We start from the raw sequence: 27,562 nt of genomic DNA on the forward strand, positions 1-27,562 counted from the left end.
ATTAAAAAGTATATGTATATATATGCATAACTGAGTCACTTTGCCATATAGCAGAAATGAACACATCTTTGTAAATCAACTATACTTCAATAACATATATGTAAAACCAGACACCTTACCACACATTTCCCAATGTCCCTTGGGAGATAAAAATTATTCCCAGGGCTTCCCAGGTGGTGCTAGTGGTAAAGAACCCCACTGCCAATGCAGGAGGCGTAGGAGACAAGGGTTTGACCCCTGGGTCGGGAAGATCCCCTGGAGGAGGACATGGCACCTCACTCCAGTATTCTTGCCTGGAGAATCCATGGTCAGAGGAGCCTGGCGGGCTACAGTCCATCTGGTCACAAAGAGTCAGACAGAACTAACGCAGTTTAGCGCAGTTGAAAAACCATTAGTCTGAGCTTACACATTAAACCATCTCAGACAGAAGTCTGGAAGTAAGAATTAGATGGAGGTGAATACCTGCACTTATATTTAGAAAAGTTTAGATCTCCTGCTATGCCACAATGAGTCAGAGACAAAATGGGGACTAGTTCTGTGACTATAAGAATGTTTTATATCAAGACCTGAGTTTTATCCCTCCTTTATAAGCATTCCTCTAGAAACAACAGATCTATATAAAACATATCTTTTCAATTTTTCCTTTTCAGTTGTGAAGAGCATAAAATCTCAGGCAAGGATTTAAAAAATAATGCCTTGTCTAGTAAATCTTCAAATGCATTTTTAGTAGCACAGAGGTATGTTAATTCATAATTTAGTACAGTCACTTTTGCTGTAACACAACACACATCTTCCTAAAAATCATCTCCCTTGCAAACTCGGACAGTGAAAGTGTGGGGCTTTTGTGGAAAATGGGTTTAGGAGCATAGTCCTCAAAAACCTCGTTAGTGACACATAAAAATAAAAATAGGAGGACATCCCTGGTGGTCTGGTGGTTAAGACACCATACTTCTAATGCATGGGGCCTGGGTTCCATCCCTGGTTGGGGAACTAGATCCCATAGGCTTCAACTAACAATCTGCAGCCTAATTAATTAAACAAATAAAGATAGGAGCCTAGTGAAAGACATAACATAGGTTCACACATGTTTAAATGCTTAGGGGAAAAAAAAGTACTACAAATACACTTTGCGTTGAAAAAGACCTGCAGTTTGCTTGTGGAAATGGACATTGGAGAGGTTTCAGCTTGTGAATTATTGGGAAGTGTTGAAGTAGAGAGACGTGACATTAGACAGTCGTATCACTGCCTGTGGATGGGTGTGTTTCATGAAACAGGCAATGAACTGAAGTAGCTGCTGGACGTTTGAGGGTGGGCGGGTGTGCCATTTGTGTGCGCCTCGCTGTCGACAGCACCAGGAGCAGTTTCTGCGCTCACCTCGGCTTTCTTACGGATGTGCTCATGCATACACAAATGCAGAATTTATGTGCTGTTTCGGCTTTTCTGTAATGCATGAATTGCATCGGAACATCCTTGTACATAAATGGTATAGAAAAACTGATGCTACTTTGATCTGGATTTTGAGAACCTTCAAAGGAGGAGGGGGAAGAAAAAAACTTGGACTACGAAAAGGATGGTGATTGTAGGATGAAAAGATATGCTTCTTAAATAACACTACAGACAGACCTGTAGAACTGAAGAAAGGCTGGAATTTTGTCTTCCCTGCCCTCTTGTGGTCCCGAGCAGTCCCTCCTCTTTTGTGCCAAGGATGATGGTCATGACCTGATACATGGCCAGCCACCTCCCAGGGTGCCCGGTTGCTATGTGTATTAAAGAGCTTGTATATTACGCACCAAAAGAATTCTACGCATTAACAGTGATGGCTTTTTGCTTATTTTTTTTAAAGATCCATTTGGGTTATGTTTACATTGCTTTCATTTGTTGGCTCAGTATATTTTTAACTGATTTTTAGTTTCTGTGGATGATTTAGAAATTAGTTTTTGAAATATAAAAATAAAATTTTAAGTATATAAAAATACATTTGCACAAACAAGAGCAGTAAGAATTGACAATCCTACCAGGTTGTGGAAAATTACCACATGTAAACAGTTAAGACTGGAATTTTGTTTGGTTGATATTTTGGTTTTTCATACTCTTAATTATTTTAATTGATATTTTAACAAAATCATTAGAAAACATTACTTTGATTTTAATTTGATAAGTATGTTGTTTTATGGGAGATGACATTTTATAACTAAACTAATTGCCTATAAAATCTCAATCTTATGAATTTTAATTTTATAGAAACCTAGTAATCTTGAGAGACTATAATTAAGTCAGAACAAATAAACATTTGAGAGGACTTCTTTGTTTATGTTACAGTTAGGCCTAAGCAGTAGGAAAGATTCTTTCTTTCGTTAAAGAATAGCAAAAGGCTTGCAAATTAGAGTGCCCTTGTAAATAAATGATTTTTTATGTCAACTTAATATAATGTTAAATAAAACACAATGGATACATTGAAAAAGTAAAAGAAGAACATAGATATATTCATTTTTCCTGATTGATTTTAGTCACTGATCTTTTAACTAAGGGGCTTCCCAGGTGGTTCAGTGATAAAGAATCCGCCTGCCAATGTAGGAGACATGGGTTTGATCCCTGGGTTGGGAAGATCCCCTGGAGAAGGAAATGGCAACCCACTCAGTATTCTTGCCTGGAAAATCCCATGGACCGAGGAACCAGGCAGGCTACAGTCCATGAGGTCACAGAATCAAACACGACTGAGCATGCATGCATGCACTTTTAACTAAGAATGCTAAGATTTTCATTTATTTATTGAGTTTTACTTAAAGAAACTGTGGTCCTGAAAGTACGTGGACAGTATAACTGTATTCAGTTTAATTGAAATAGCATCCACTTTCGGGGAAGAGAGTGTTTATGCTCCTTTATGATTGTTCTTTATTTTAGTGTCTCCTTTGCCCTCTGTCCTTGTCTGTGTGTGTTACTCAGTCGTGTCTGACTCTTTTGCAACCCCATGGACAGAGGAGCCTGACGCTCCTCTGTCCATGGAATTCTCCACGCAAGAATACTGGAGTGGGTTGCCAGTCCCTTCTCCAGAGGATCTTCCCCACCCAGGTATTTAAACCCAGGTCTCCCAGATTGCAGGCATGTTCTTTACCGTCTGAGTCACCAAGGAAGCCCATGTCCTTGTCGAATGGATACTCAAATCTATTGTTTGGAGGTCAGAGTAATAATCTCTTAGTCCAGTAACCATTGTAGGGCTCTGTGGTTATAATTTACAGTTTCTGGAATATTAGGGTTAGAATCTGCTTTATTCCCTCTAGACAAGATGACATAGTACTGGAAAATAATGCAATACAATAGGGAATATTTGTTTTATTTTTGTAATATTGGTTTTTAGAAAAAGAATTTGTTATATTTCTCTCCTACCTTCCACTGAACCAAGTCTAGCTTTTTAATGCCCCTTCCCAAGAAGAGACTTAAAAAAAGATGCTGTCCTCCTTTTTTCATTATTAAGTTGTCTAATCTCTATCATAGGTTTACTCCCTTCCCCACAATGTTTTATTCTATTAAAACATAAGAATTTATGTACCTTGACATATTCGTAGTATTCATCACATTTAGGTACTTCAGCGTTTTCCACTTTATCTCCAGAGGCTGTTTGTTCTTAATTATTCTGTCATCAGTTTATTGCTTACTACATAAACTGATGTTCCATTATGAGACTTTAGGTTTACATTGTTGCACTTTCTTAAATCAACAGGTAAGAAAGTCATTTGCATGCTTTTTATGTAGTGAAAGTATCACCACAAATAAATATCTAAACCCACCACCTCTTATCACCTATTAAATGTGTTTTGTTTAAAAAGAAAAAAAACACCACAAAAGGCTGTAAACACCTACTGGTGTAATAAGCTGCTATAAACTAGAGGAATCATAGAAACACATTATATTCCATCCATCATTCTATTATCATGATAGTCAATATATAATGCTTTAAAAAAAAAAAAACTATGTACTGTTTTAGATGGTTTTAGTTTTATTTACTGGGTAAAGTTTCTAATACTTGAGTAACCAATAAAAATAATATTGGTGAAAGTTTTGGTTTGGAAAAAGAACTTATGTACCTAACGTTTGCCAGGAAGTTTGTGGCTTATGATTATAAATGTCCTATAATACAGATCACGTGGAATAATTTTTTAAAATTAACAAAGCAGGATTCAGTACAATATCTTGACTGTTTTCTTTGTAATTGTTTTCTAAGGTCTAGCACGTCAGTGATTGATCTTCCTTACAGGTTTCTTTGTGATGTGTTACTCAGTGGGGAAAAAAAAATATTTGCTTACAAATGATGTATATTTTTTAGGTATCATTGCATGTTGCATATTATTTTGGGCATCTGTTATTTTGGGCTTAGATAAATAGATTGGGATTTTTCTCCTCTCATATCTAGAAGACAGTAGTAGGCATAATCTTATCACTTGACCTAGGAAGAATAGTATTTCTTAGGCAAAGGTCTTATTCTCCAAAAAATAGCCACTCTTAAATCAAAGCAGTTTTTTTTTTCCCAGCAAGCATAAAAGGTAGATTTTTCTTTGTTTGTGTTGTTTGTATATCCATTTAAAAATTTTATTTACTCCTTCCATTTCTCCTCTTACATTTTTCTATAGCATACTTTCTTCAGATATAAAAATCTGTCCCTTTACATTATTTATGTCAAGATTTCTTTGTGAAACGACAATCCCATAAATTATTGCTCTTCCACTGCTGCAGTCTTTGTTTTAATATGCTGGTGCCCATCTTGTAGTGCTATTAGATTGATTTTTCCATGTTTGAATTTGACAGTGGGTCTCTATAATGTGCCTAGACTGGGATACAAAATAATGGATGTAGGTGGATACTCACACTTATTTTCTATTCATGGCCCACCTATCATGTAAAATGCAATGATTGTGGAGCCAGATCAACTTACTTTTGTTTATGAAAATAGAAGAACAAATTGAGGTCCTACTGTGGATGGGGGTGGGTTGGGAACTGGCGAGTCTAGCTGTGTTGTAAAACTAAGTTAGCATTCACACACACATGTACATACAATAGACAGTAGAAAGGGTTATGTAGGAGTGTCAATGCCTGGGGCTTTGAATTGCATCGCCTTTACTCACTAACTTTATTGTTGCAATAAAGAAATTGGCTATTTCGCTACCTGGTATTTTGTAAAGTTTGTGGTAATAGTACATACATTTTCTCTTACTCTCTTTTCTTCCAGCCATAATGAAAGGAAAGTGACCTGTAAACATCCAGTCACCGGACAGCCGTCCCAGGACAATTGTATTTTTGTAGTAAATGAACAGTAAGTAAAGCGTTTCATGGAACACCTCTGCTCAAAATGGGGTCAGCATTCCAATTGCCGTTATCCGTGTTTAATACAGGGCAGTTGAACAGGTTTTAATCTGGACACTTGCAGTCAAGTGTAGTAACAGAATATATGGTAAACCATCTGTTTACCAAGTGTGGTATAGAAACATGGCTTAAAATTTTTTTCATGAGGAATGTAATTTCAGAAGCTATTTTTACAATAGCTCAAATACAGAGAATAAACTCAAGATCCCTGGATGCAAGGTCAGGGGGAACTAAACTTGGTCAGATTATCAAACTCATTTGAGCTTAGGTTTCTCATCCTTAAATAGAGATACTGGGAATTACCATTTCTCAGGATTTTTATAAGCATCAAGTGAAATTTATTTGAAAATAGTTTATAAATCTGTTCTCAAAAATTAGTTGTTGGTACCATTGTTATTATTTTCTTTTAGGGAGTTGGGAGAGGGCTGCTTCACTGCCTGTCTTACGGGATCTCGGTTCTTCAACCAAGGATCGAACCCGAGCCCTTGGCAGTGAAAGTGAGGAGTCCTAACCACGTGACCACCTGGGAATTCCCTCTCATTGTTATGGTCTTCTTGTAATTAAAATTTTAACATTCCAGTTAGATGACCGAGTAGCATATCTGTAAGAAGGCTTATTAAAATAAACATGATATTAACTTAAGTTGTGCTTAGTTATATTTCAAGTAGTTATAAATATTAAGCTGCAACTATAGAGCTTATTAAGCTCTAGCTAATACCTAGCTGTTTGGAAAAGTCAGACACCAGCATTGTTAGCTCCAGGAAAACGTTATTATAAAGTGGGTTACAGAAGCAGCACGTTCTAGGACTCTTGACATGTTATATTTTCAGGACTGTTGCAACCATGACATCTGAAGATAAAAAGGAACGACCTATAAGTATGATAAATGAAGCTTCTAACTATAACATGACTTCAGACTATGCGGTGCATCCAATGAGCCCTGTAGGGAGGGTAAGTTATTTTGCTTACTCTTAGTTATTGATAACTGGCATAATTGGTCGTATCCATTATTATTACTCTTAATGAACTTAGAATTATAAAATAATCATTTCATTTTTGCTATTACATGAATCTAAGTACATTTGAGGTAATTGGCATAAGAAGCAATGCATTGGAATATAAAGAAATACGATGATATTTTAATAATTTAATGACTTACATTTTTAAAATACTATAGAGTTCTGATTTTGAGTTGTTTTACAAATATAATGGATGTTTGTGTGAGACAGTGGCAGTTTATTGAATCAACTTAAGTTTTAAAGGTGACAATTAATTCAGTGACCTAGAAATCCATTATTAACTATGCCTAGAATGATATATATATATTCTATTTTATTCTATAATATTATATTATACTATTTTGTTAATGTAGAATCCATTACTGCTAAAAGGTTTCAAAACCCTATGCCAGTTGCTTGATGACTGAATTGTTTAGAATCCATTATGTGAAAAGTGTCATAGCCATATGCATACAGAAGTAGATGGTTTTTCTTTGTAATCAGAAACAAAAATACTGTTTAATCTATGATCTCAGACTTGTGTGGCTATAATAATTCATAGTTACTGCTTCTTGTACCATAATGTTAATGTTTTGATGTAGAATTTTAATATAAAAATGTCCTCAAACTCTTAGAAAATCTGCTAAATCTGAATAAATAGTTGCCTTAAAGTTACTACTTGGTGCCTAAATTAAGGATAGCAAGAGAATCAAAGGATGATAAAAGAATTGTCTTCATTTATTTAGAAAATAATTATGTATTTTATAATAGTAAAACAGTTGTAATAGTAAATTATGGTTACTGTAAAGAATACTTGTTAAGGTTTCTTTAATGAAATATTGTAGAATATTACAAGTAAGTATAAGTTTTCAAATAATGTAAATTATTTCTATTTCATATATGACATAAAGGATAACTGAACATCATAGTGCATTTTAATTAAAATCTAGAGAAATGACTGGTGGGTTGAGAGCTACTAAGTCATTGTCTAGAAAGAAAGTTGAATCTGTGCCTCACACTTTACACCCAGAATTTTCCAGATGGACCAGGTGTTTAAAATGGTAAAAAAACAAAACTATAAAAGCAGTACAGAAAACAATGGAAGTTTAAAAAAAAAACAAAACACAACAGCAAACTCAGAATGCAGATGTGCTGTCTAAATATGGCAAATCCCAGAAGTCAAAAGAGAGAATGAGAAATTCAGCCACAGAAAACTATCATGTGTGCATAATATTGATAACTTATATGACACTTAAAGAAGAATACTGAGGAGTAGGTATTATATAGGCAATTATTTGAGGGGGAAAGAAAGACATTCTGTAACTATGAAAAGAGTTATCTACATGGATAGACACACATACATACACAGTGACATTAGTTGCCTAGAGTGTTTGGGTTGTTTGGATGCTGGAGTCTAGAGGTGAGAAATGGACTGGTCCTTCTACATCTTTTTGTACCATTTGAGATTTATACTGTGTTTTTATGCATTACTTGTTCAAGAGGAAATTAAAATTTATCCAGAAAAAAAAATGCCATGGTTGATATTGGACCTTAAAATTCTATTATGTACTAATATAAGTTTTACAAAAGGAGGTTCTAATGAAATGTGCTAGCTTTCCAAAGATTCTAGTAAGTTGAAAAATAAGAAATAAATTGATACTACTTACCTTCCTTGTTGCTGCTTCTGCTGAGTTGCTTCAGTCATGTCTGACTCTCTGCGACCCCATAGATGGCAGCCCACCAGGCTCCTCTGTCCCTGGGATTCTCCAGGCAAGAACACTGGAGTGGGTTGACATTTCCTTCTCCAACTTACCTTCACAGAGAAATTGAAATTCAGCTTCTTTTGTCTTTATGTTTGTTGGTTACCGCTATCATTCTGACCAAGATAAATTGTTTGGGTTAAACATAGCAATATTTTAAAAGATTATGTGTACTTTTAAGAATATGGTAAACACCATCTGGCTGGCATCATTCAAGTTCAGAGTTGTCCGTAAAGAAGAAAACACTACGTGACATTAAGCAGTTCCTCCCAGTCTTGTTTTGACTTGATGTGATATGTTTGTTTATATTTTATCTGTGAGATTTGCTCTTGTAACTTGACACTGTTGACTTTCTTTAATTGGGACAACACTGTTAACTGCAGATAGAAGTCAAAAAGTTCTGTCATTTGGTTTATTCTTTAAAATGTGTTAATATAATTTTTACTCAAGGTTCATTTTATTTAGCACATAGGGCAAAATACTGCCATACACTGTGCCTTTTTAAAAATTGTTCCTGAAAATTTTAAAGGAGAGGACTATGTGATCCTTTTGTAATATCCTTAAAGAGGAAAAGCCTTTGTGCAGAATTCTTATACTTGAAACAACTAAGACACAAAAGCAGAGTTGCAACAATTCATCTGAAAAGATTAAATCTTGGAAGTTTCAAAGAAATCTGGAGAAGAGATTTTAAAAAGTTAAAATTATGAAGATAAAAAGTAAACTCAATATCTAGGCATTAATACCATATTTCCTGTTGGGCTTTTTTCCTGTTTTTTTTAGACTTCACGGGCCTCAAAAAAAGTTCATAATTTTGGGAAGAGATCAAATTCAATTAAAAGGAATCCTAATGCACCTGTGGTCAGACGAGGTTGGCTTTATAAACAGGTATTTTTTTTTCCCCTGTTTGATGTGAAAAAAGAAGAGAATATAGGGAAACCTTTTCAGCTGAAGGTCCTAAGACAATTGTATAAAGTGGAGAAGAAACTGTAGAGTTAATTATCCAGGTTCTTCCCTTTTTATTACCATGAAGAGTGTTAGGGGAACAGTGAAAAACGAAATGTAATGGGTGTTACCTGGAACAGAAGTATTGTGTGTGTGTGTGTGTGTGTGAGAGAGAGGTATTTCTAAATTTGAAATTAAATGTATGTTGTATGAAAATGTTAGGAATAACATGCTAAGATCTTCTAGGCAGAAATATTTTTTCAGTGGAAAAAAATAGAGTTGTTCATTTTTCTATTATAAAAAGGTACAATTATGTACTTCTCTGCTTTGATTTATAGAGAAATTTGATGATAATTTGAGATTTTTCTGAGTTTTGCTTCCATGCCCTCAAAACTACTCTTTCAAGTGTCTGCTTTTTTTCTTTTTCTTTTCTTGTTTATCTGTTTGCCCAGGCATAGGTCACTCTTATACCCTCATAAGTAGGGGTTTACATTGTTCCATTATCTGGAAAACCTGGTAACTAAGCTTTTTTGGAACCTTATTAGTTTTGTAATTGACAAGGATGTGTGTACATTGGACTTGGTGGCATCTGTTTTGATTGCTGAGAGGCTGTTTTCTTTTTCAGTTTCTGGTTTGCATCTGGATTTCAAATAAATGACCTCCAGATAACTGAGATAACAGCACTCAGGACCTTTATCTTCCTTTGTTCTATCTTTCTGGTTCTACATGTATGCAGATGATGTTAGTTAAATATTAGTTCATTAATAGTGCTAATTTACTCTGTCAAATAATGCTAATTGCTTTCAGATGACCTAATAATTATATTCATTAAAATTCACTATGAGTTCATTGTGAAACATTCATTAGACATTGTTCCACCTGACAATTGGATGGCAACTAATCTAACGTATTGGAAGTAGACCCACTTAAAATCCGGAGAATCCCCATTCGAGCAAATTAATTTTGCCAATTTCTGACTGCATTGATTGACTGTGTAACTTGGATACCAACTTTTAATTTTTATTTAAAGTTCACTTAACTGTATTTTAACCATCTGACATTTAAACTTATCCAAGCTGAAAGATTTTTAACTAGACTTTCTAATGAGTCCAAATTCTGTTCAAATAGCTAAATGTGGTATTGAGCTTTGTAGAAGATATGGGACTCCTTACTTAAAATGATTGCTGTTCTTAGTTCTTGATCCCTTGGTTAATTTAGTATTGCCAAACTCTACCAACAAGTTTCTCTACTCCTGAGTATTTATTCTGTAATAGGTATGTAGCTTACAGAGAATATTTGTAGAACTGCTTAAAAATCTAAATTTTGAAATTACCTATACTAAAGAAATAGTTAATTACAAAATTGAAAATACATATTTTGAGGGGGGTGCTTTCCTTAGTGTACCTGTAAATTTTAGGGACGAAATCTCTTACTTAAGAGATTTTTACCCATATAATTTCTTCAGTTCTGAAGGCATCCTTAAGTGATGGGCACAACTAGAAATAAGAAATATTAATCAACACACATACAAACTGGCTTCTTTTTTACCTATTTATGTCTGTGTTTCATTTTCTCCTGTGGTTTTTGCTTTATTGCATGTGGGAAGGTAATTTTTATTTAAATTGTAGTTTTGTTTGAACTTGGTATTTTTATTACCTCAATTACTTAGAAAAAGCTGCCAAGTGGGTGCTCTCTTCTGCAGGATAAGCAAAACCCAGACTGGATATGTAAGAGGAAAAAAATGTTTATTAAATGTGTTTGTATGCTAAGTTTCCTTCACGCACAATCATTCTAAGTCACATTACTTTTGGAATAATTTCAAATCACACACTTTTCTTCATGTTGAAGATGAACATATTTATTAAATCTGACTTACCAGAGTGCACACACTACCGCACAGTTACATTATTCTCATGTTAGCAGACGTGTTCAGATTGCTTGCAAATACGAAACCAAATCAGACTGCTTCAACAGAATTCCTTTTTATATGGCAGTATTCTTCGTCAAAGACCAGTGTACTTAGAAATACGTTACCATGATACAAATCCCTGGAAAACTACCCCAACATTTTGATTAGGGTTTTAGTTAGATTTCTGTGCAGCATATATCAAACACACCTTGTTTTAAGAGCTTATTTTAAGCAAATGCACCAGAAACAAGTTTTCACTTTCTGAAATGAAAAAGAAATAACCCTTTATCATGCTGATCTCATGCAGGACAGCACTGGCATGAAGCTGTGGAAGAAACGCTGGTTCGTACTTTCTGATCTCTGCCTCTTCTATTATAGAGGTGAGTTTACTACCAGAAACTGTAGAATGTATGTGAAGCATCAGATACTCTTTCAAAGAAAAAAATTAGAAATCATTTTACTATTTTATTATCAACAAATTGATATCAAGAAACTCTTGATATGTGTGGTATGTGTGTGTTAGTCACTCAGTCATGTCCAACTCTTTGTGACCCCATGGACTGTAGCCCACCATACTCCTCTGTCCTTGGGATTCTCCAGGCAAGAATACTGGAGTGGGTTGTCATTCCTTTCTCCAATTGACGTATGTAATTTGAAGTAAATAAGGTGGGGAAGAAGGCAATATAGTGCTTCAAACTGAATGGTCTTAGTTTTAGTCTGGTTTTTGTAATCTGTTTCTGCTCAGCTGATTTGTTTTATATGAAGAGCATGTGAGTATTCACTCCATAATGTTATCCTTGAATGCAGTGCCTAATAGATAAGAAAACATTAATTTGATGGGATTCTTTTTATATGTCAGTTTTGTCACATCTAGCCATTGGTCCACTAGACACGCCATTCTTCCCAGCAAATGATTTTAGAGCACTAGAGACTACTATGATGTATTAGCAAATAAGAAAAATAGCAAAACATTTATTTATTATGATCCCTTCCAGTACGCCCTCTCTGTCTCTGTCTCTCTCTCGCACACACACTTTTCTTTTAAACAATGGCAACCCCTTTGAAATGAGAAAGTTGCAAAAGGGATTAATAGCCTACAAGTTAGGCTATTAATGTTGATGGAGAAGTAAAGGTATTAATAAAAGCAGTCTTCATTTGTATCTCTGTCTCATTTGTTTTAATGTTTTTGTAGGCTTTAGTAAGTTGTTTATTAATGCAAAGTCAGAGTCCAGAGAAGTCTCTGTTCACGTGCCATGTTTATCTGTTAGTTTCCCCAAAGTTGGTGCAAAGCAGTGCAAAGGGATGCCATGCTCCCCTAGAAATCTGCTTCAGCTACAATATAAAATCATGAATCTGGACAGCCAGCCCTTCTTCCATACTTTAAAATCTGGTTGGAATCAGTCAGTATATAGTTACCAATTTACATACCACAAAATACAGTAGGATTTTAGAGCCTATTAGCAGTTTTAAAATTTACTTTGTGATTGTCCCCCCCCAAAAAAGGTGGGGCAGAATTCTGTGGTCACCTATCAAAGCAGCATATGCGAATTGACCTTCAAAATTTGAAATTACTAGAATTGTATTCATCTTTTTTTCCCCCACTGAATACCAAGATTGAGAAATACTGCTGAGTCAGAATTAACCAAACCTATAAAATTTCATGTTTGGCATAGAGATATTGGTTGGGCTGCAATTGTGGTATTATCTTTAGTTAAGTGCAAGACTTAAAATTTTCTTTAAAGGTTTTCCCAGTCTTTCAGAAAGTCAGTGTTTGTAGCTCATATCTTATTCCTAAGCTTATAATTTGTACTTTTCTTTTTTTTTTTTCAGTATGTTTTATAGACTAAATTTAGGACTTTAGGAACAAGAAAGTGTTTGCTGCTTCTCATATAAAAAATTTTTTAATGTTAATTTGCAAGAGAAAGAACACTAAATTCCTTGCCATTTGATATTATTGCTTTTGGAAGTGTGCTTGCTACTCATCACTTTTACTAAAATAAAATAACTTAATGTAATTTGACAAAAGTAAAGGTGAATTCCAAAGTCATGTTGAGTATGAGATTCCATATCATTTTTAAACATAATGTGTTTTGCACTCAATACATCTATTAATTATAGTGCAGTTTCCCCAGACAGGAGAAATATGAAAAAGAAGAAAATATAGAAAGGAAAGAAATATCACTTAACTCACCTCTGTTCTTCAGATGGTTGGAAAGAGGCATATGATACTACACTTTTGCTACTTTATCAACAGGAAATGTTAGATTTTAAATGACAACTCAGATTTTAGTGAAAAGTTTCAATAGAGTGTTTACCGTTTGCTAAGCACATAACATTATGATCTACTGCATCTCTTCCTCACAGCCAGCTGAACGTGAAAAGTGAAAGCGTTAGTCACTCAGTCGTGTACGACTCTTTGTGACCCCATGGACAGTAGCCCACAGGGCTCCTCTGTCCGTGGAATTCTTCAGGCAAGAATACTGGAGTGCGTAGCCGTTCCCTTCTCTAGGGGATCTTCCCAATACAGCCACCTGATAAGGTGGCAAATCTCATTTGACACAGTCACACAGGAGGAAACTAAGGGCACAAGGTCTAGTAGCTGACCTGAGGTGTCTCGCCTAGCAAGTCTCAAGAGCCAGGATTTGCACCCAGGCACTTGGCCTAACCACAGGTTTTTGCCCCACCCAAATCTTATGTTCTCTTTTTTTTCTTGGCCACACCATGGGGCTTGTAGGGTCTTAGTTCCCTGACCAGGGATTGAACCCTGGGCCCACAGCAGTGAAAGCACAGAGTCCTAAGCATTACACCACTAGAGAATTCCTAATCTCGTCTTCTCTTGTGCATTGAGTACGGCAGCCCCATTCATTTCTTCTGTATCTCTCCAAGCATCTAATATTCTAACATTTAGAGTGTGCTGTCAGAAATTTTTAACAGATCAGTCTGTGTTTTACAGATATGGGAAATAATACAGTGAGAGAATAAGAGCTTTGCTGCTTTTTTTTTTTTTAACAATAGAATAGCATCCAATACCAGATGGAAGCCCAGGTTCTCACTGTTCTTTACAAAACTGTGATAAAGCACGGAAATTGCTCTGTTCTGTAGTCAGTCTATTGATGAAACTTAAAACGGGATATAATTCACTCAGCAAATATTTATTGAGCAAGACCTAGTTCATTCCAGGTATTATTAAAATAGCAGTGAAAGAAAGCTTCCATAAAGCTTGCAATCTTGAGAGGTCAGGGAGACAGTGGATCCACCCAGATAAATAAACATGACCACAGTAAGTGCTTTTAGGAGAAGAAGGTCATGATACAAAAGAAGGTCACGGGGCAGGAGCTTGTTTGGATTAGGACTCTGAGCAGACGGTTTAGGTAGCAAGATCCCAATGACAAGAAGGAACCAGAGTGAAGCAGAGTATGTCAGACAGGAGGGATAATAGTGCAAAGGCCTTGTGGTAGAAAAGTGTTGGGCATGTTGAAGGAGCAGGAAGAAACCAGTGACCCAAGCTCTAGGGTTAGCAGTAGGGAAAGAGATGGACGGGAGAAGTGGAGATCGCACCCATGTAGGATGCTATTGGAGTTTAGATTCTGCCCAAAATGCCACAAGGAAGCGACTGTACATTTTTAATCACAAGAGTGATGTGCTTTAATTTACATTTTCGAAAAGCTCACTCAAGCTGCTGTTGAAGTGAAAGTGAAAGTCTCTTAGTTGTGTCTCAAAGTTGACTCTTTGCAGTCCCATGGACCATACAGTCCATGGAATTTTCCAGGCCAGAATAATAGAGTGGATAGCCTTTTCCCTTCTCAAGGGGATCTTCTCAACCCAGGGATCAAACCCAGGTCTCCCTCATTTCAGGCAGATTCTTTACCAGCTGAGCCACAAAAGAAGCCTAAGATTACTGGAGTGGGTAGTTTATCCCTTCTCCGGGGGATCTTCCCGACCCAGGAATTGAACCAGGGTCTCCTGCATTGCAGGCAGATTCCTTACCAACTGAGCTATCAGGGAAGCCCCAAGCTGCTGTTAGGAAACAGGTTATGAAGTAGAAGGTAGGAAACAGAGTTAGGAGACTTTGTGTAGAAATGATGGTGGCTTCAGACTAGGATGGTAGCCGCAGTGAGCTCTTTTGATGCACCAGACATCTTAATAGGTGGTAAGATGCAGAAGTCAACAATATAGACTCCTCTCCTTCTGGAGCTCACAGATCAGCTAAAGGAGTCTGAGAAAGAATGTTGTAGTATTCAGTTGTGTTGAAGGCTGTTGACCAGGCCTGTACAAGGAAGGGGTCAGGAAAGAAGGTTGATCTAGAGACAAATGACTTGCTTAGTACATACACAGCATGAGTGAGCATGGCATATTTGTAAAATAACACATAGAGCTTAAGGAATAAAGATTATACCTGAAGACCTAGCAAGAGGAAAGGCTAAAAAGTAGATCAAGGTGTGAAAGGCGTTTGTTTGTCATTCTAGTAAATTTAAACTCCTGTATTGAACACAAAACTAGCATTGAGATCAAGTGTACATTTTAGAAAAATCATCCCAGCACTTGAACTACAAACCAGGAGTTGATTAGTCGCTAAGTCTTGTCCGACTCTTTGTGACCCCATGGACTTTAGCCTGCCAGGCTCCTCCGTCCATGGGATTTCCCAGGCAAGAACACTGGAGTGGGTTGGCATTTCCTTCTCCAGGGGATCTTCTCTGTCCAGGAACTGAACCTGTGTCTCCTGCATTGGCGGGCGGATTCTTTTCTTTTGAGCCACCTGGGAAGCCCAAAAGCCAAGACAACAGTCAGCATGATATTGAAGTATTTTGGGTGAGGAATAGTAATTAGTAACAGTATTCCAGTCTATAAGTTATTTACCCACTGTAATTGTATGTATGTCTTATGTTGTTCCCAAACTTCTTTGAAGCAGAAGAAGAAATGGGGGATCTAAAATATCATTTGAATCCACTAACATGTTGAGATTCTCAGGTTGTGTTCCCCAGGAAGCAAGCCTTGAGATGGAGATCAGCGTGCAAGAGGCTTTCTGAGGAGTGGTCTTGGTATCAGGACCTGGGGCTGGGGAGGAAGGGAAGTAGGACAGCACAGGAGGAGGAGCTAGGCTTCCCTGCAGTCCGGGAAAGGCCTGGCTGACCCCCAATCCCTGACAAGGAGTTCATTCTTTCTACAAACATCAAGTACCTTCCCTTGGCTTGACCAGAGTACGAGGCCCTCTGGGTGATTGAAACTAAGACAGTTACCTAGGTAGAGAACTAAAAAAATGCTGTGATTAAGAACATTTAGGGCTTCCCTGGTGGCTCAGATGGTAAAAAGTCTGCCTGCAATGTAGGAGACCTGGGTTCAGTCTCTGGGTGGAGAAGATCCCCTGGAGAAGGGAATAGCTACCCACTTCAGTATCCTTGCCTGGAGAATTCCATGGACAGTGGAGCCTGGTCTGCTATAGTCCTTGGGTCTCCAAAGAGGCAGACGCAACTGGGCGACTAACACTTTGACTTTCTAGAACATATAAGTAATCTAGCATATGACTCTTTGGATAGTCATTTGACTGATGGAGATTTTATACAATAATGGCAGTTGTTACTGAACTCGTAGTGTGGGCTGAGTGCATCATTGCAGTCCTTCTGTCTGTTAACTCATTTAACCCTCCCAGCACGTTCCTTTGTGGCAAGTCCTGTTTTCCTCAGTTTTGTGACAGATGACACTGAGATACCCAGCATCCGGTAGCCTGGCAAGATCTTACCGCTACTTAGAATCCGACTGGGAAACAGTCCATGATAATCGGTGAAGTCACCCTATGCTTATTACCTCTGCATATTCTGAAATAACTTTAGGAAGGTCTATTTTCCTGTTATGCAACATAGAAGAATTTATTATTTGATAAAAAATGATTTTTTAATAAAGATGACTTCATGAGCTGTTTCCGATTATGTTCTATATAAACATAAAATCAGATTTAAAATTAGAATGTGACTCATTCTTTTAAATTGTCATTCTTTATAATTGTTGTCTGCTTTCTGCCCCCCCCCTGTTTTTTTTGCCTTTCAGAATAAATCTGCACTTTTGTTCATTCTGTCTTGTATTAGAGAACTAATGAATGAGTATAATAGAGTAAAAGCAAAATTTTGTTCCACTGTTATGAGAAGAGTTACTGAAATGAACCTCTAATGTGACTTTTTTCTTTTGGAAGTTTCAACATATATTCTAGAAATGAGGGGAAAATAAGTGAAATCCCTTGTTAAGTTTATAATAATAATAAAAAAAAACACAGCAAACCTAATAAAAAGAATTATTTCTAATTTATGATTTTTCTCATTGGTGAGTTCACCAGCCTAATGCATAGCTTTTATTAACTTGTCTTATGCGTCTCTTAACAATGTACTATATATTTCAAGTTTCATAGAAGTCTCTGCCCCCAAGCAGCAAGTTAATAATGTGAATCTATACTGTGCCAGAAAGAATATTTTGACATTTTCCTAGGTATATTTTATGTACTTGCCTTGTAAGTCTGTGATTTTTTCTCCTAACTTTATTGTGTATCACAGTGACTGGTAAAAACAACCCTTCAAGGATCCATGTTTAAGAAGCATATAATTTTTCTAGCGTAGTTTAAAAGATGTTTTTATGTATATATATTCATGTATTCAAAAATGTTTGAGCATCTACTATTGTTCTAAGTGTCTTCGTGGAGTTTACATTCTAGTCAGGGAGAGGAAGATGATAAGTAAAAAATAAAACATGCAGTGTTTCAGAGGTATTAGGGCAGATCTTGAGGGTCATTGTGGTGGATTTCCAGAAAGAGAAGAGAGGGTTCTGGGACAGATCAGGATGGAAGCACTTCAAAATAAAGCAGTCAAGAAAGGGTTCATTGATGAGACATGGAACAAAGTCTGAAGGTTGTGACGAGATAGCCATGCCTGTCTGGGCTTTAAAATGGTTCGCCGTTTAAATCCTATGGGAAACATGGGTGGATTCATTTTGTAAATTTTCAGTGTCACCACTTACACGCTAATGTAGTTTCAGTGAATCACATGTCAGAGGACTTTGTAGAATGCAGTCTATATGCCAAACAACGGTATGCCATTTTTGTGTCTAATTGACTTTTTTCTGATATGTGGGCCAAGTTCTGATTTGCTTAAGACAGGGAATTTTGTTGAAAGTAAAGCAGTATATATATACTCCACTATTTAATGTTTTCCCTTAAAGCCTGACAATATAATACATGAATTGAATAAATCACACAAATTTATATATGAAAGTCTTTTGGTTTTATCAGAGTAAGTTTTGAGAAAATTTATTCTGCTTCATGAGAACATTGAAAATTCTAATCAAATGTTCAATTACCTCTCAGATGAGAAAGAAGAGGGTATTCTGGGAAGCATACTGTTGCCCAGTTTTCAGATAGCTCTGCTTACCTCAGAGGATCACATTAATCGCAAATATGCTTTTAAGGTAAGGACATAGTCATACATTTTTTTTCTGAATTTGAATCTGGCATTGGTTAAGAAATGGATATTGACTGTGGATTATCACAAAAAGACATTTTGGTTACAGTTGATTATCACAAAAAGGCCTTTTAGTTACAGTCATTTTTAATATTTAAAATACAGTAGTGGTCTTAGGGTGGAGGAGAAGAGTGGACCTTTGATTAGGAAGCCGCACATGCTGAAGTATTAACGGCCCAGGTGTCTTCTGTGCCTGCTCTCAAGTGATTCTAGATCAGGGGTCCCCAGTCCCCAGGCCACAGAGCTGTTAGGAACCAGGCCACACAGCCTGACGGTGAGAGGCAGGTTAGCAGGTGAAGCTTCACCTTATCTACCGCCCCTCCCTATTGCTTGTGTTAACTGCCTGAGCTCCAGCTTCAGTCAGATCAGCAGAGCCATTAGATCTCATAGGAGCTTGAACCCTACCGTGAACTGTGCCTGCGAGGGATCTAGGTTGCGGGCTCCTTATGAGAATCATCCTGAAACCATCCCTCCCTGGGTTCATGGAACAATTGTCTTCCGTGAAACTGGTCCCTGGTGCCACAAAGGCCGGGACCACTGGGCTAGATATAGCAAATATGTTAAAATGCTAATGATTGATAGATACAACTGTGGGTATCCTGGTGATCATTGTATTGTTCTTTAAAAGTTACTGTATGTTTGAATTTTTTCATAATCAACTTGGGGATAATGTGTTTTGTAACCTCATATATGTGCACTCATGATTTTAAAGAATATTTGCAAAGGTGCTTTTAGATCTAAGTACATCATGAACATCAGATAGTTTTGAGAGCCTGTTGAAGATGAGACATTAAATCTATTATTAAATCTAAGCAGACTGGAGCTCGCCTCCCCTAACTAATAATACCCACCCATCTGTGATGAGCCGATAAGAGGCCCCTTTAATCTAAGTTGGTTATTTTGTTGCTATTGTTTTCAAAAACCATGCTGCATTCTTTGCTTTATGATGATGGCTGAAATAAATTTCGGAAGTCACCTATTTTTTTAAGTCAGTTTTAAATTTAGAACTCTTGAGGGTTTTCATGTAAATTTTTAACTTTTAGGAAAAGAGGGAATATAAGGGTAACGTAGCCTGTTATTTAATAATGAAAATGTGTGTACCATTATAAAATTGAGTCAATCTGTAGTTCCTATCCACTTTTAAAGAATAGTCAGGACTACAGCTGAGCTACAACTTTTGCCAGTTAACATGTTGCATTATTAATTACAGAGAAAAGACTGGGAAAGGCAGAGTGGCGGGAGGGTTGTAGGTGGCCTCAACCAGAAGATGATATCCAAGCAAAGACCACTGGTTATGAAGGCATAAGCTTCCCATCTCAGTATGTTACAACAGCGTTTAATACCAATAAGTCAAAATAATAACTTTTTAAAATACAATGCCAAACTCTCTGATACTGACAGTTACTGGGGCACTGGTTTAAATTCTTTTGTTTGCTCATCAACTTAGCAAATGTTTATTGAATTTGTACTAGACAGGACATTTTGCTCAGGTCTTTGACTCTAAATATATATATATATATGTTTTTTTTAAAATGTCAATAAATATGATGTTAAAACAGCATTAAAAGTGATCATGTATGAGTATATTGTCTCTGTAATTATTTAGTTTAATTTTGATTGTATTTTATCTGTAACAAGATAATGGTTTCTGTTTTCAAATTCTCTCCTCCACGATGTTGTTTTCTCTGAATTTATGAGCCGTGTTTACTACTACGTCTGTTGGCGTTGATCCTACTGCTTTTACAGTGGTAAGTAGAAAGTAGAGACAGTTGTTGAACAACACTGTGGAACTTAAAAGCTAAATCGGGAACTTTGCCATCATATTCCCATTTGACAGATCGCAAGCTTGGGTGTGGTTTGTTAGTGTCTTGAGCCCTGGCCACAACTGGAATGCTGAGCGCCAGCCCAGCATTCCTTCCACTCATCACAGATATGGGCAGTGGGTCTTTATCCATCTCTCCCAAACCTCCCTTAGTCTAGTCTAGAGACTTTGTGGTGGTTTTAATCATTCTAACAATACATAGCGCTTGAACTGATTCTTTCTCATGGTTTCCGTATACCATTTTATACCCCTTCCACAGTCAAGTGATATTTGTTGGTTCTGTAAGTTAATTTGCTCAGTGTATTGATTGAATTTATTTACATCCTGATTCTGAAAAAGGTTTTCAAGAAGCTCATTTGACGCTGTAGATAAAGCAGACAGTCAGGATCTCAGAGTGAATGAAGTCTGTTGCTCCGGGTCTTGTCCTTGCATCTCTGTAGAGTAACTCTTCCTTTTGCCTTATTCTATGCTGAAATAATTTGTGTCTATTTATCCTTGTCTTTCAGTGTCTACTAGGGAGTTGTCACAGGCTTTTTAAAATTTATTTTATTTACTTACTTATTTTTGACTGCACTGGGTCTTGGTTTCTATGTGGGCTTTCTCTAGTTGCAGCGAGCAGAGTTTACTTTCTAGTTGCGGTGCATGGGCTTCTCATTGCAGCGGCTTCTCTTGTTGCGGAGTGTGAGCTCTAGCGCATGGGCTCAGCAGTTGTGTTGCATGGGCCTGGTTGCCCCCAGGTATGTGGGATCTTGCTGGACCAGGGATTGGCAGGCAAATTCTAACCTACTGTACCACCAGGGAAGTCCGTCACAGGCATTTTAAGTGGAAATTAAGAATGTTTCAGGACTTAACTGGTGGTACAGTGGATAAGACTCTGCCTGCCAATGCAGGGGACACGGGTTTGATCCCTGACCAAGGAAGATTCCATGTGCACGGAGCAGCTAAGCCCATGCGCCACAACTACAGAACACACGTGATGCAACTGCTGAAGCTAGTGCACCCTAGAGCCCATGCTCTGCAACAAGAAGAGCCGCTGCAGTGAGAAGTCCCCGCTCGCCACAACTAGAAAAAGCCCGTGTGCAGCAACGAAGAAAGACCCAGCACAGTCAAAAAAATAAAAATAATAAATAAATAAGTTAGGGGGAAAAAAGAATGTTTCTCTCACCTTGGCCTTTGTTATCTTTCTTTTTTTTTTCCTTTTTAAAAAATTTTTTTATTAAAGTCTAGTTGATTTGCAGTGTTGTGTTAATTGGCCTTGGTTTTCTACTCAACATACAACTACTGCTGCTGTCCATCCTCACCTTGGTGGCCCAGGGCTAAGCTGAGTGTCCTTGCACTTGGGAGCTGCCCCTCAGCAGGGCCTCCCTGACGTTGTTTTCCCTCTGCTTCTCTGGGTGGAGGCATATTAAACCACTTACTGGTGATACAGGGCTTCTTCCTCAAACCTAGAGCATTTATATTTTACTCTGATACTTGAGAAGAAAACCTAAAGGGCAGTACCATTTGGGGTCATTTATAAATCTTTTATGTTTGTGTATAGGTGTCTATAATGATTGGCCAAAATGCTTTGAGAGCAGCAACTTTTAAGGGCTGAAGGAATTGCTGCCACAGGAGGGAAATGCTATTAGTGACTTTAGTTGCTGCTTGCTGTGGAACATTCTTGAACAGAGAGATGTGGATTATAAATAGAAATTGCTTGGGGTGTGTCCATGGAACAGGGTTGGCCAGGTGGTTTTTTTTCTTACCTCCTTCTCCTACCTTCCCTTCCTTTAAACCTTTTTTTTTTTTTCTTTTTTAAGAAAATGAAAAATGGTAAAGACAGGAGGAAAAAAATGTAAGATGTGTATATTTTTTCAATATTGAATGGTGTTTTTCTGAAGTCCCTCATTTCTATATCTATATGTATTGGTTGGCCAAAAAAGTTAATTCATGTTTTTCCATAACATCTTTGGCCAACCCAATAAGACAAGTCCCCTTTCTTTGAAACTTGATAGTAATGGTCTGTGTAAGGAGCCACTGAACTTTCTTTCTTTCTTTTACTTTTACAGGTGCCATATTTCTATTTAAAATGATCGTGTCATTTTCAATCAGGCTGCCCATCCGAACATGCGGACCTACTATTTCTGTACTGACACAGGAAAGGAAATGGAGTTATGGATGAAAGCCATGTTAGACGCTGCCCTGGTGCAGACAGAACCTGTGAAAAGGTAAAGGCTTGTAGGGAAAGCAGTGGTGATTTCCACTTATATTTTATCCCCTGCCTTGCAAATAAATACATCATTGTCATAGTACATGTCATTTTAGTAGTCATGATACAGAACCATTTCTTCCCCAGAAAGCAAGGATTAAGTTCATCTTCTATATTAAATCAATACACCTTTAGTTGGTTTGAGATGCCATCTGCATTTTTATTCCACCTTCCCTCTTTATTCATTCTCACCTATCCATGTACTGAGGTGAATCCCAAATCCTAACATTCCAACTGAATGTTCTTTCTTCTTACAGAATTACCTTTAATATCCGGTAAGTACATTTTTAATTGCTATCTTAAAAGTACACAAAACAGTGTCTCTTAAGGTTCTGAATCTTAGACGAGAATTTATATTCATGAAGTTAATTTCACTGTGTTTTTATATTATGTTGTATATTTCTCAAGTTTAATCATTTGAAATAAAAGTTTTTGATATGTTTCATTTCTTCAGTGTTTCCGGGATATTTCTGATTGTTTCATGATGAATGTCTCCAGAAAATAGTTCATCGAGCATCTAGATTATTTCTAAATATATCTACTTCTTAATGAATTCTACCTTCTTTCTTTTAAAACTCCACGACTTAGATTCTTTTGTTATATAAATGTGTACTGTTAAAATTGATGTAAGTGTGATTTTTCCCCCCTGCCTTAACATATGAATCATTTTAATATTCAACTATATTAAAAGCTAATGAGAGGAAATCAGCTTCTAAAATATGTAAATAGTAGCTGAATTATGAGCTTTTGGCATTTTTTTAATATATTTCTATAATTTGGATGAAGATCTATGATACAGTTAAATTTTTCTTTGAGTCAACAACAGTTGAGCACATATATAAGGAAGATTGCTAACTTGCACGTCTGGTCTTTTTGCTGTTTTCTCAGGAAATTAAAGTCTTTTGAGGTGTTGGTTAAAAGATTCAAGTTAGTGCTGTATAAGTAAATTTATGTTTATCTATTTCAGATCAGTTTAACCAGTCACTAGTAATTAGAGCTAGGCAAAAGTATGCAGAGAAAGGAAAGAAGGTCCAAGATTGAACTCTGGGACACCTATTTTTAAGAATAGCTACCTCAAACATAATGCATTTTCTAGGTTGAGAGCTAATAAAGGGAAAATCTGTTTTTGGAATTTCATGTGTAAAAATGACCTGGATGGACATAAAGATGAGACTATTATGACTGAGAGCTAGAGAAAATTTGTTAGGTGAAAAAACATGAATTGAAAATCTTAGGATAAAACTAACTTCAGATAATATTAACTTTCAGGGAATTGTTTAGAATACAGAAATCAATATAGTCATTAAAATATATGATTTCTAGATAATTTCAGTTTCATATATTGCACTTATCCCAGAATTTCAACTTCTATTTTCTTTTCTTGTATTTTCCAGTCTAAAAACTAATAATTACTCCTAATTTATGCTGTTAAAGATGATATTCAATATTGTTTCTTGACTCTGGACAACTATTTGTTGATTATCTGCCCATAGCAATTTTTAGCCAGTTGTGTTGATATAATTTGCCCAGTTAGCCAGGAATTATTGAATACCACCTACGTGCCCGACCTGGTGTCAGTCACCATCATCCTGTAGAAATTACATCTTCTGGGAACTTGCCTAGTGATCCAGTGGCTAGGACTCCATGCTCCTAATGCAGGAGGCCAGAGTTCGATTCCTGGTCAGGGAACTAAGATCCCACATGCCACAACTAAAGATCCCGCATGCTGCAACTAAGAGCTGGAGCAGCCAAGTAAATTAATTTTAAAAAAGGAATAAAGAAAGAAATTACATGTTTTATTCTATCTCTAGCTCATTTATGAAGTATTTTAACCTATGACCTGCAATGTCATCATTCCCCAATGGGCAGGCCATTGATGGCATTAAAAAATTCTAAGCATAATATACATTCTCTGAATAATTTTCTATCTCTTGGCCCATTATTATCATTTTCTATATTTGCATGTATCTTCTGCAGTAACTTAAATGTTACTTTTTAAAATTAGATCACAGGTTTTACATTATTTATGTTATCTTAGCATACATTTTTGAATCAGTTTTGGTTCCATTTAGAGAGAAGTCAGCATGTGTCTTTTTTGATTACATCTCTTAAGTCTTTGGAAAAATTGAGAGAAAAGTCATTGCAGTTCTAAATTAAAATAGCTTTAGGTAGATTAGAGGTAACTTTTTAAAAAGATCTTTTCATATATTTGATGCTCAGTGTTTTAAAAAATTCTTTCTACTCCTGAAATTAGCTTGGATAAATGTGTTTATAGCATAGATCTTCTCTGACTTCTGTTTTTCAAGTGGAAGAAGCTCCATAGCATATCTTAATAAACTCCCTCAGTGTCTAATATTGCTTCCAATGTGAAGCCATGAATTTTATCTAAACCTAAATATATGGATGGTCTATAACTGTACTCTGAGGGAAATAGTCACATTTCTTTTTATTTTTTCTCACTGATTTTATTCCTAACTAGCCATCTCTGTATAGCTGAATAGAATATGTATATTATTAAGTCTCTTCATTTGTGTGTGACTTCTTTGCAACCCCATGGACTGTAGCCCACCAGGCTCCTCTGTCCATGGAATTCTCCAGGCAAGAATCCTGGAGTGGGTTGCCATTTCTTCCTCCAAGAATATGTATAGATTCTGCATTTTTAACACATGCATTTTTATCACTGACACTGGCAGCAAGAGCACAGTTAGGATCCAGTAGGATCATTATTATATATTGAAATGTGCAAGGTTAGTCAGTTCCCTCTTCAAGAAGCCTCCCAGTGTGGTATCATCTTGGCAGTTTTGTGCAGGTACAGACACTCAGCTTGGTCTGGTCAGATCCTGGAAGTGATTGGTCTCAGGAAAGCTGATTCTCGTCAGAAAGACCCAGATAGAGCAATTGGCATGGTGAGCAGTGAAACCATCTGCTGGCTCAGACTCACACTGCCGAGCAGCACATTCTTCCTGCGGGGATGTGGACACGAGATGCCAGCTTCTGATCCACAGTTGCTTGATGAGATGGAATGGTGGTGGTGATAAAGTCTGCGCCAGTCACAGGTTTACTCATGTGGAGCTCACAGCAGTCCCGTATCCTTGGTGCTAAAGTTTTCCCTACTTGCCAAAGAGGAGTTTGAGGCTCAGTAAATTTCTGTACCTTGCTGGAAACTCAGCTAGTAAGAGGTAGAACTGTAGACTTCTGTGGTGGTCCAGTGGTTAAGAATCTGCATGCCAATGCAGGGGACACAGGTGTGATCCCTGATTCGGGAAGATTCCACATGCTGCGGGGCAGCTAAGCCCGTGCGCCTAAAGCCTGCTCCGCAGCAAGAGAAGCCACTGCAATGAGAAAAACCTACACACAGCAACTGGAGACTAGTTGCACGCTCTCCCTGCCCCCCTCCTTCAGCCCCCACCAAACCTGGCCGCAGCTAGAGAAAGCCTGTGCTCAACCAAAAGATAAATAAGCAAAACAACAGTGTAACTACTAGAAGTTCCACAAATTAAAAAAAAGAGAGAGCACATGTAGTCCAGGTCAGAAACTTAAGTCCTCAGGAATACAGAGAGTGAGTTGGTCACATGGTCTCGATCTTTGATAGCATCAGAAGATAATGTCCATTTCCACAAACCAGAGTCATGTTTGTCTCATGATGCATTAACCCTCCTGATTGGAAACCATGGTGTTTATTTCAAACGACCAGCTACTGTGGTCTTTTAAGCATGGATTTTTGTGGTTTCACGGTCAAAGGGCAGCCTCATTTGCTTTCTTTTCAGATTTCTAATGGTAGGGACACTCACCACTTTTTTTGTTTTCCAGTGCTTTCTACACTGTGTATTTTATGTTTCATTTTCTCCCCTTTCTATTTATACATTCTGGTATTGTACTTGAATTTTCATGCCATGACATTGGGGATTTGTGCAGACTTGTCCTCTGCAACCCTTTCAGGGTCTTTTGTAAAGTCAAAGGTAGTTTTATGGTTTTTTTTTTTCAGAGTGAATCCCCAAAATAACATGTGCATTATTTCATCTGATTTACTCTGCCTTTCTTCTCTGATTTCAGAGTGGATAAGATTACATCTGAAAATGCACCAGCTAAAGAGATCAATAACTTTCCCAATCATAGAGTGCTAATTAAACCAGAGGTCCAAAATAACCAGAAAAACAAGGAAATGAGCAGAAACGAAGAAAAAAAGGCATTAGAAGCTGAAAAATACGGATTTCAGAAGGATGGCCAAGATAGACCTTTAACAAAAATTAATAGTGTAAAGTTGAATTCTCTGTCATCTGAATATGAGAGTGGGTCAACGTGCCCAGGTCAGACTGGACACTACAGGCCAGTCAATTTGAATAGCTCAGAGAACAAAACTGTCAATGTGAGCCTGGCAGATCTTAGAGGTGGAAGTCACCCAAATACGGGGCCCTTACACCCAGAGGCTGATCGAGTCATACAGAGAACGAATTCAATGCAACAGCTGGAGCAGTGGATTAAAATCCAGAAGGGAAGAGGTCATGAAGAGGAAACCAGAGGGTAAGTGTCTTGTGGTGTTGGTGGGAGACTGGTTTCTGAGATACGGGGTCAATGTATTAAATTCAAGTTGCATTTGTGATATTACAGCTTCATGACTCATCTTTTCTTCAGGGTAATCAGATATGTGTGTGTGTGGTTTTTTTCTTTTTTTTCTTTTTCCTCTGTCTCTCTGAGTAATGTTCTGAGTAATGTTCACCCAACTTTACTGATGGCAAGGAACCATCCTCCCTGGCCCAGTATAAGAGAAGGTGTAGGCCGTGGGTACAGATCATGTTTGTTTGAGGCAAGGACGGGAGCAAGATCTAGCTTCACCCCTTTACACACATGCGCACTGAAGAAGGGGGCAAGACCTAGCCTCACCCCTGTACACGCACACACACACACACACACACACACACACAGCCTTGCTAGCCTCAAGGGGGCAAGACCTAGCCTCACCCCTGTACACACACACACACACACACACACACACACACAGCCTTGCTAGCCTCACCCCTGTACATACACA

The 27,562-nt window shown here is 37.3% G+C and overlaps 1 protein-coding gene across 8 annotated transcripts in view; it reads left to right on the top strand.

The window, feature by feature from the left end:
- PLEKHA5 (pleckstrin homology domain containing A5) overlaps positions 1–27,562 on the top strand; it is a 252,442-nt gene that overhangs the window by 140,280 nt on the left and 84,600 nt on the right. For all 8 annotated transcript variants that reach the window (XM_043440564.1, XM_043440565.1, XM_043440558.1 and 5 more), the window contains 7 exons: positions 5,222–5,305; positions 6,186–6,306; positions 8,894–8,998; positions 11,272–11,344; positions 18,310–18,410; positions 22,377–22,492; positions 26,587–27,054. In XM_043440564.1, coding sequence (XP_043296499.1) covers positions 5,222–5,305; positions 6,186–6,306; positions 8,894–8,998; positions 11,272–11,344; positions 18,310–18,410; positions 22,377–22,492; positions 26,587–27,054 — 1,068 coding nt within the window. The remainder of the gene's footprint in view (positions 1–5,221; positions 5,306–6,185; positions 6,307–8,893; positions 8,999–11,271; positions 11,345–18,309; positions 18,411–22,376; positions 22,493–26,586; positions 27,055–27,562) is intronic.

The sequence above is a fragment of the Cervus canadensis genome, chromosome 21 (genome assembly GCF_019320065.1).
Source record: "Cervus canadensis isolate Bull #8, Minnesota chromosome 21, ASM1932006v1, whole genome shotgun sequence".
Classification (NCBI taxonomy): Eukaryota; Metazoa; Chordata; class Mammalia; order Artiodactyla; family Cervidae; genus Cervus; species Cervus canadensis.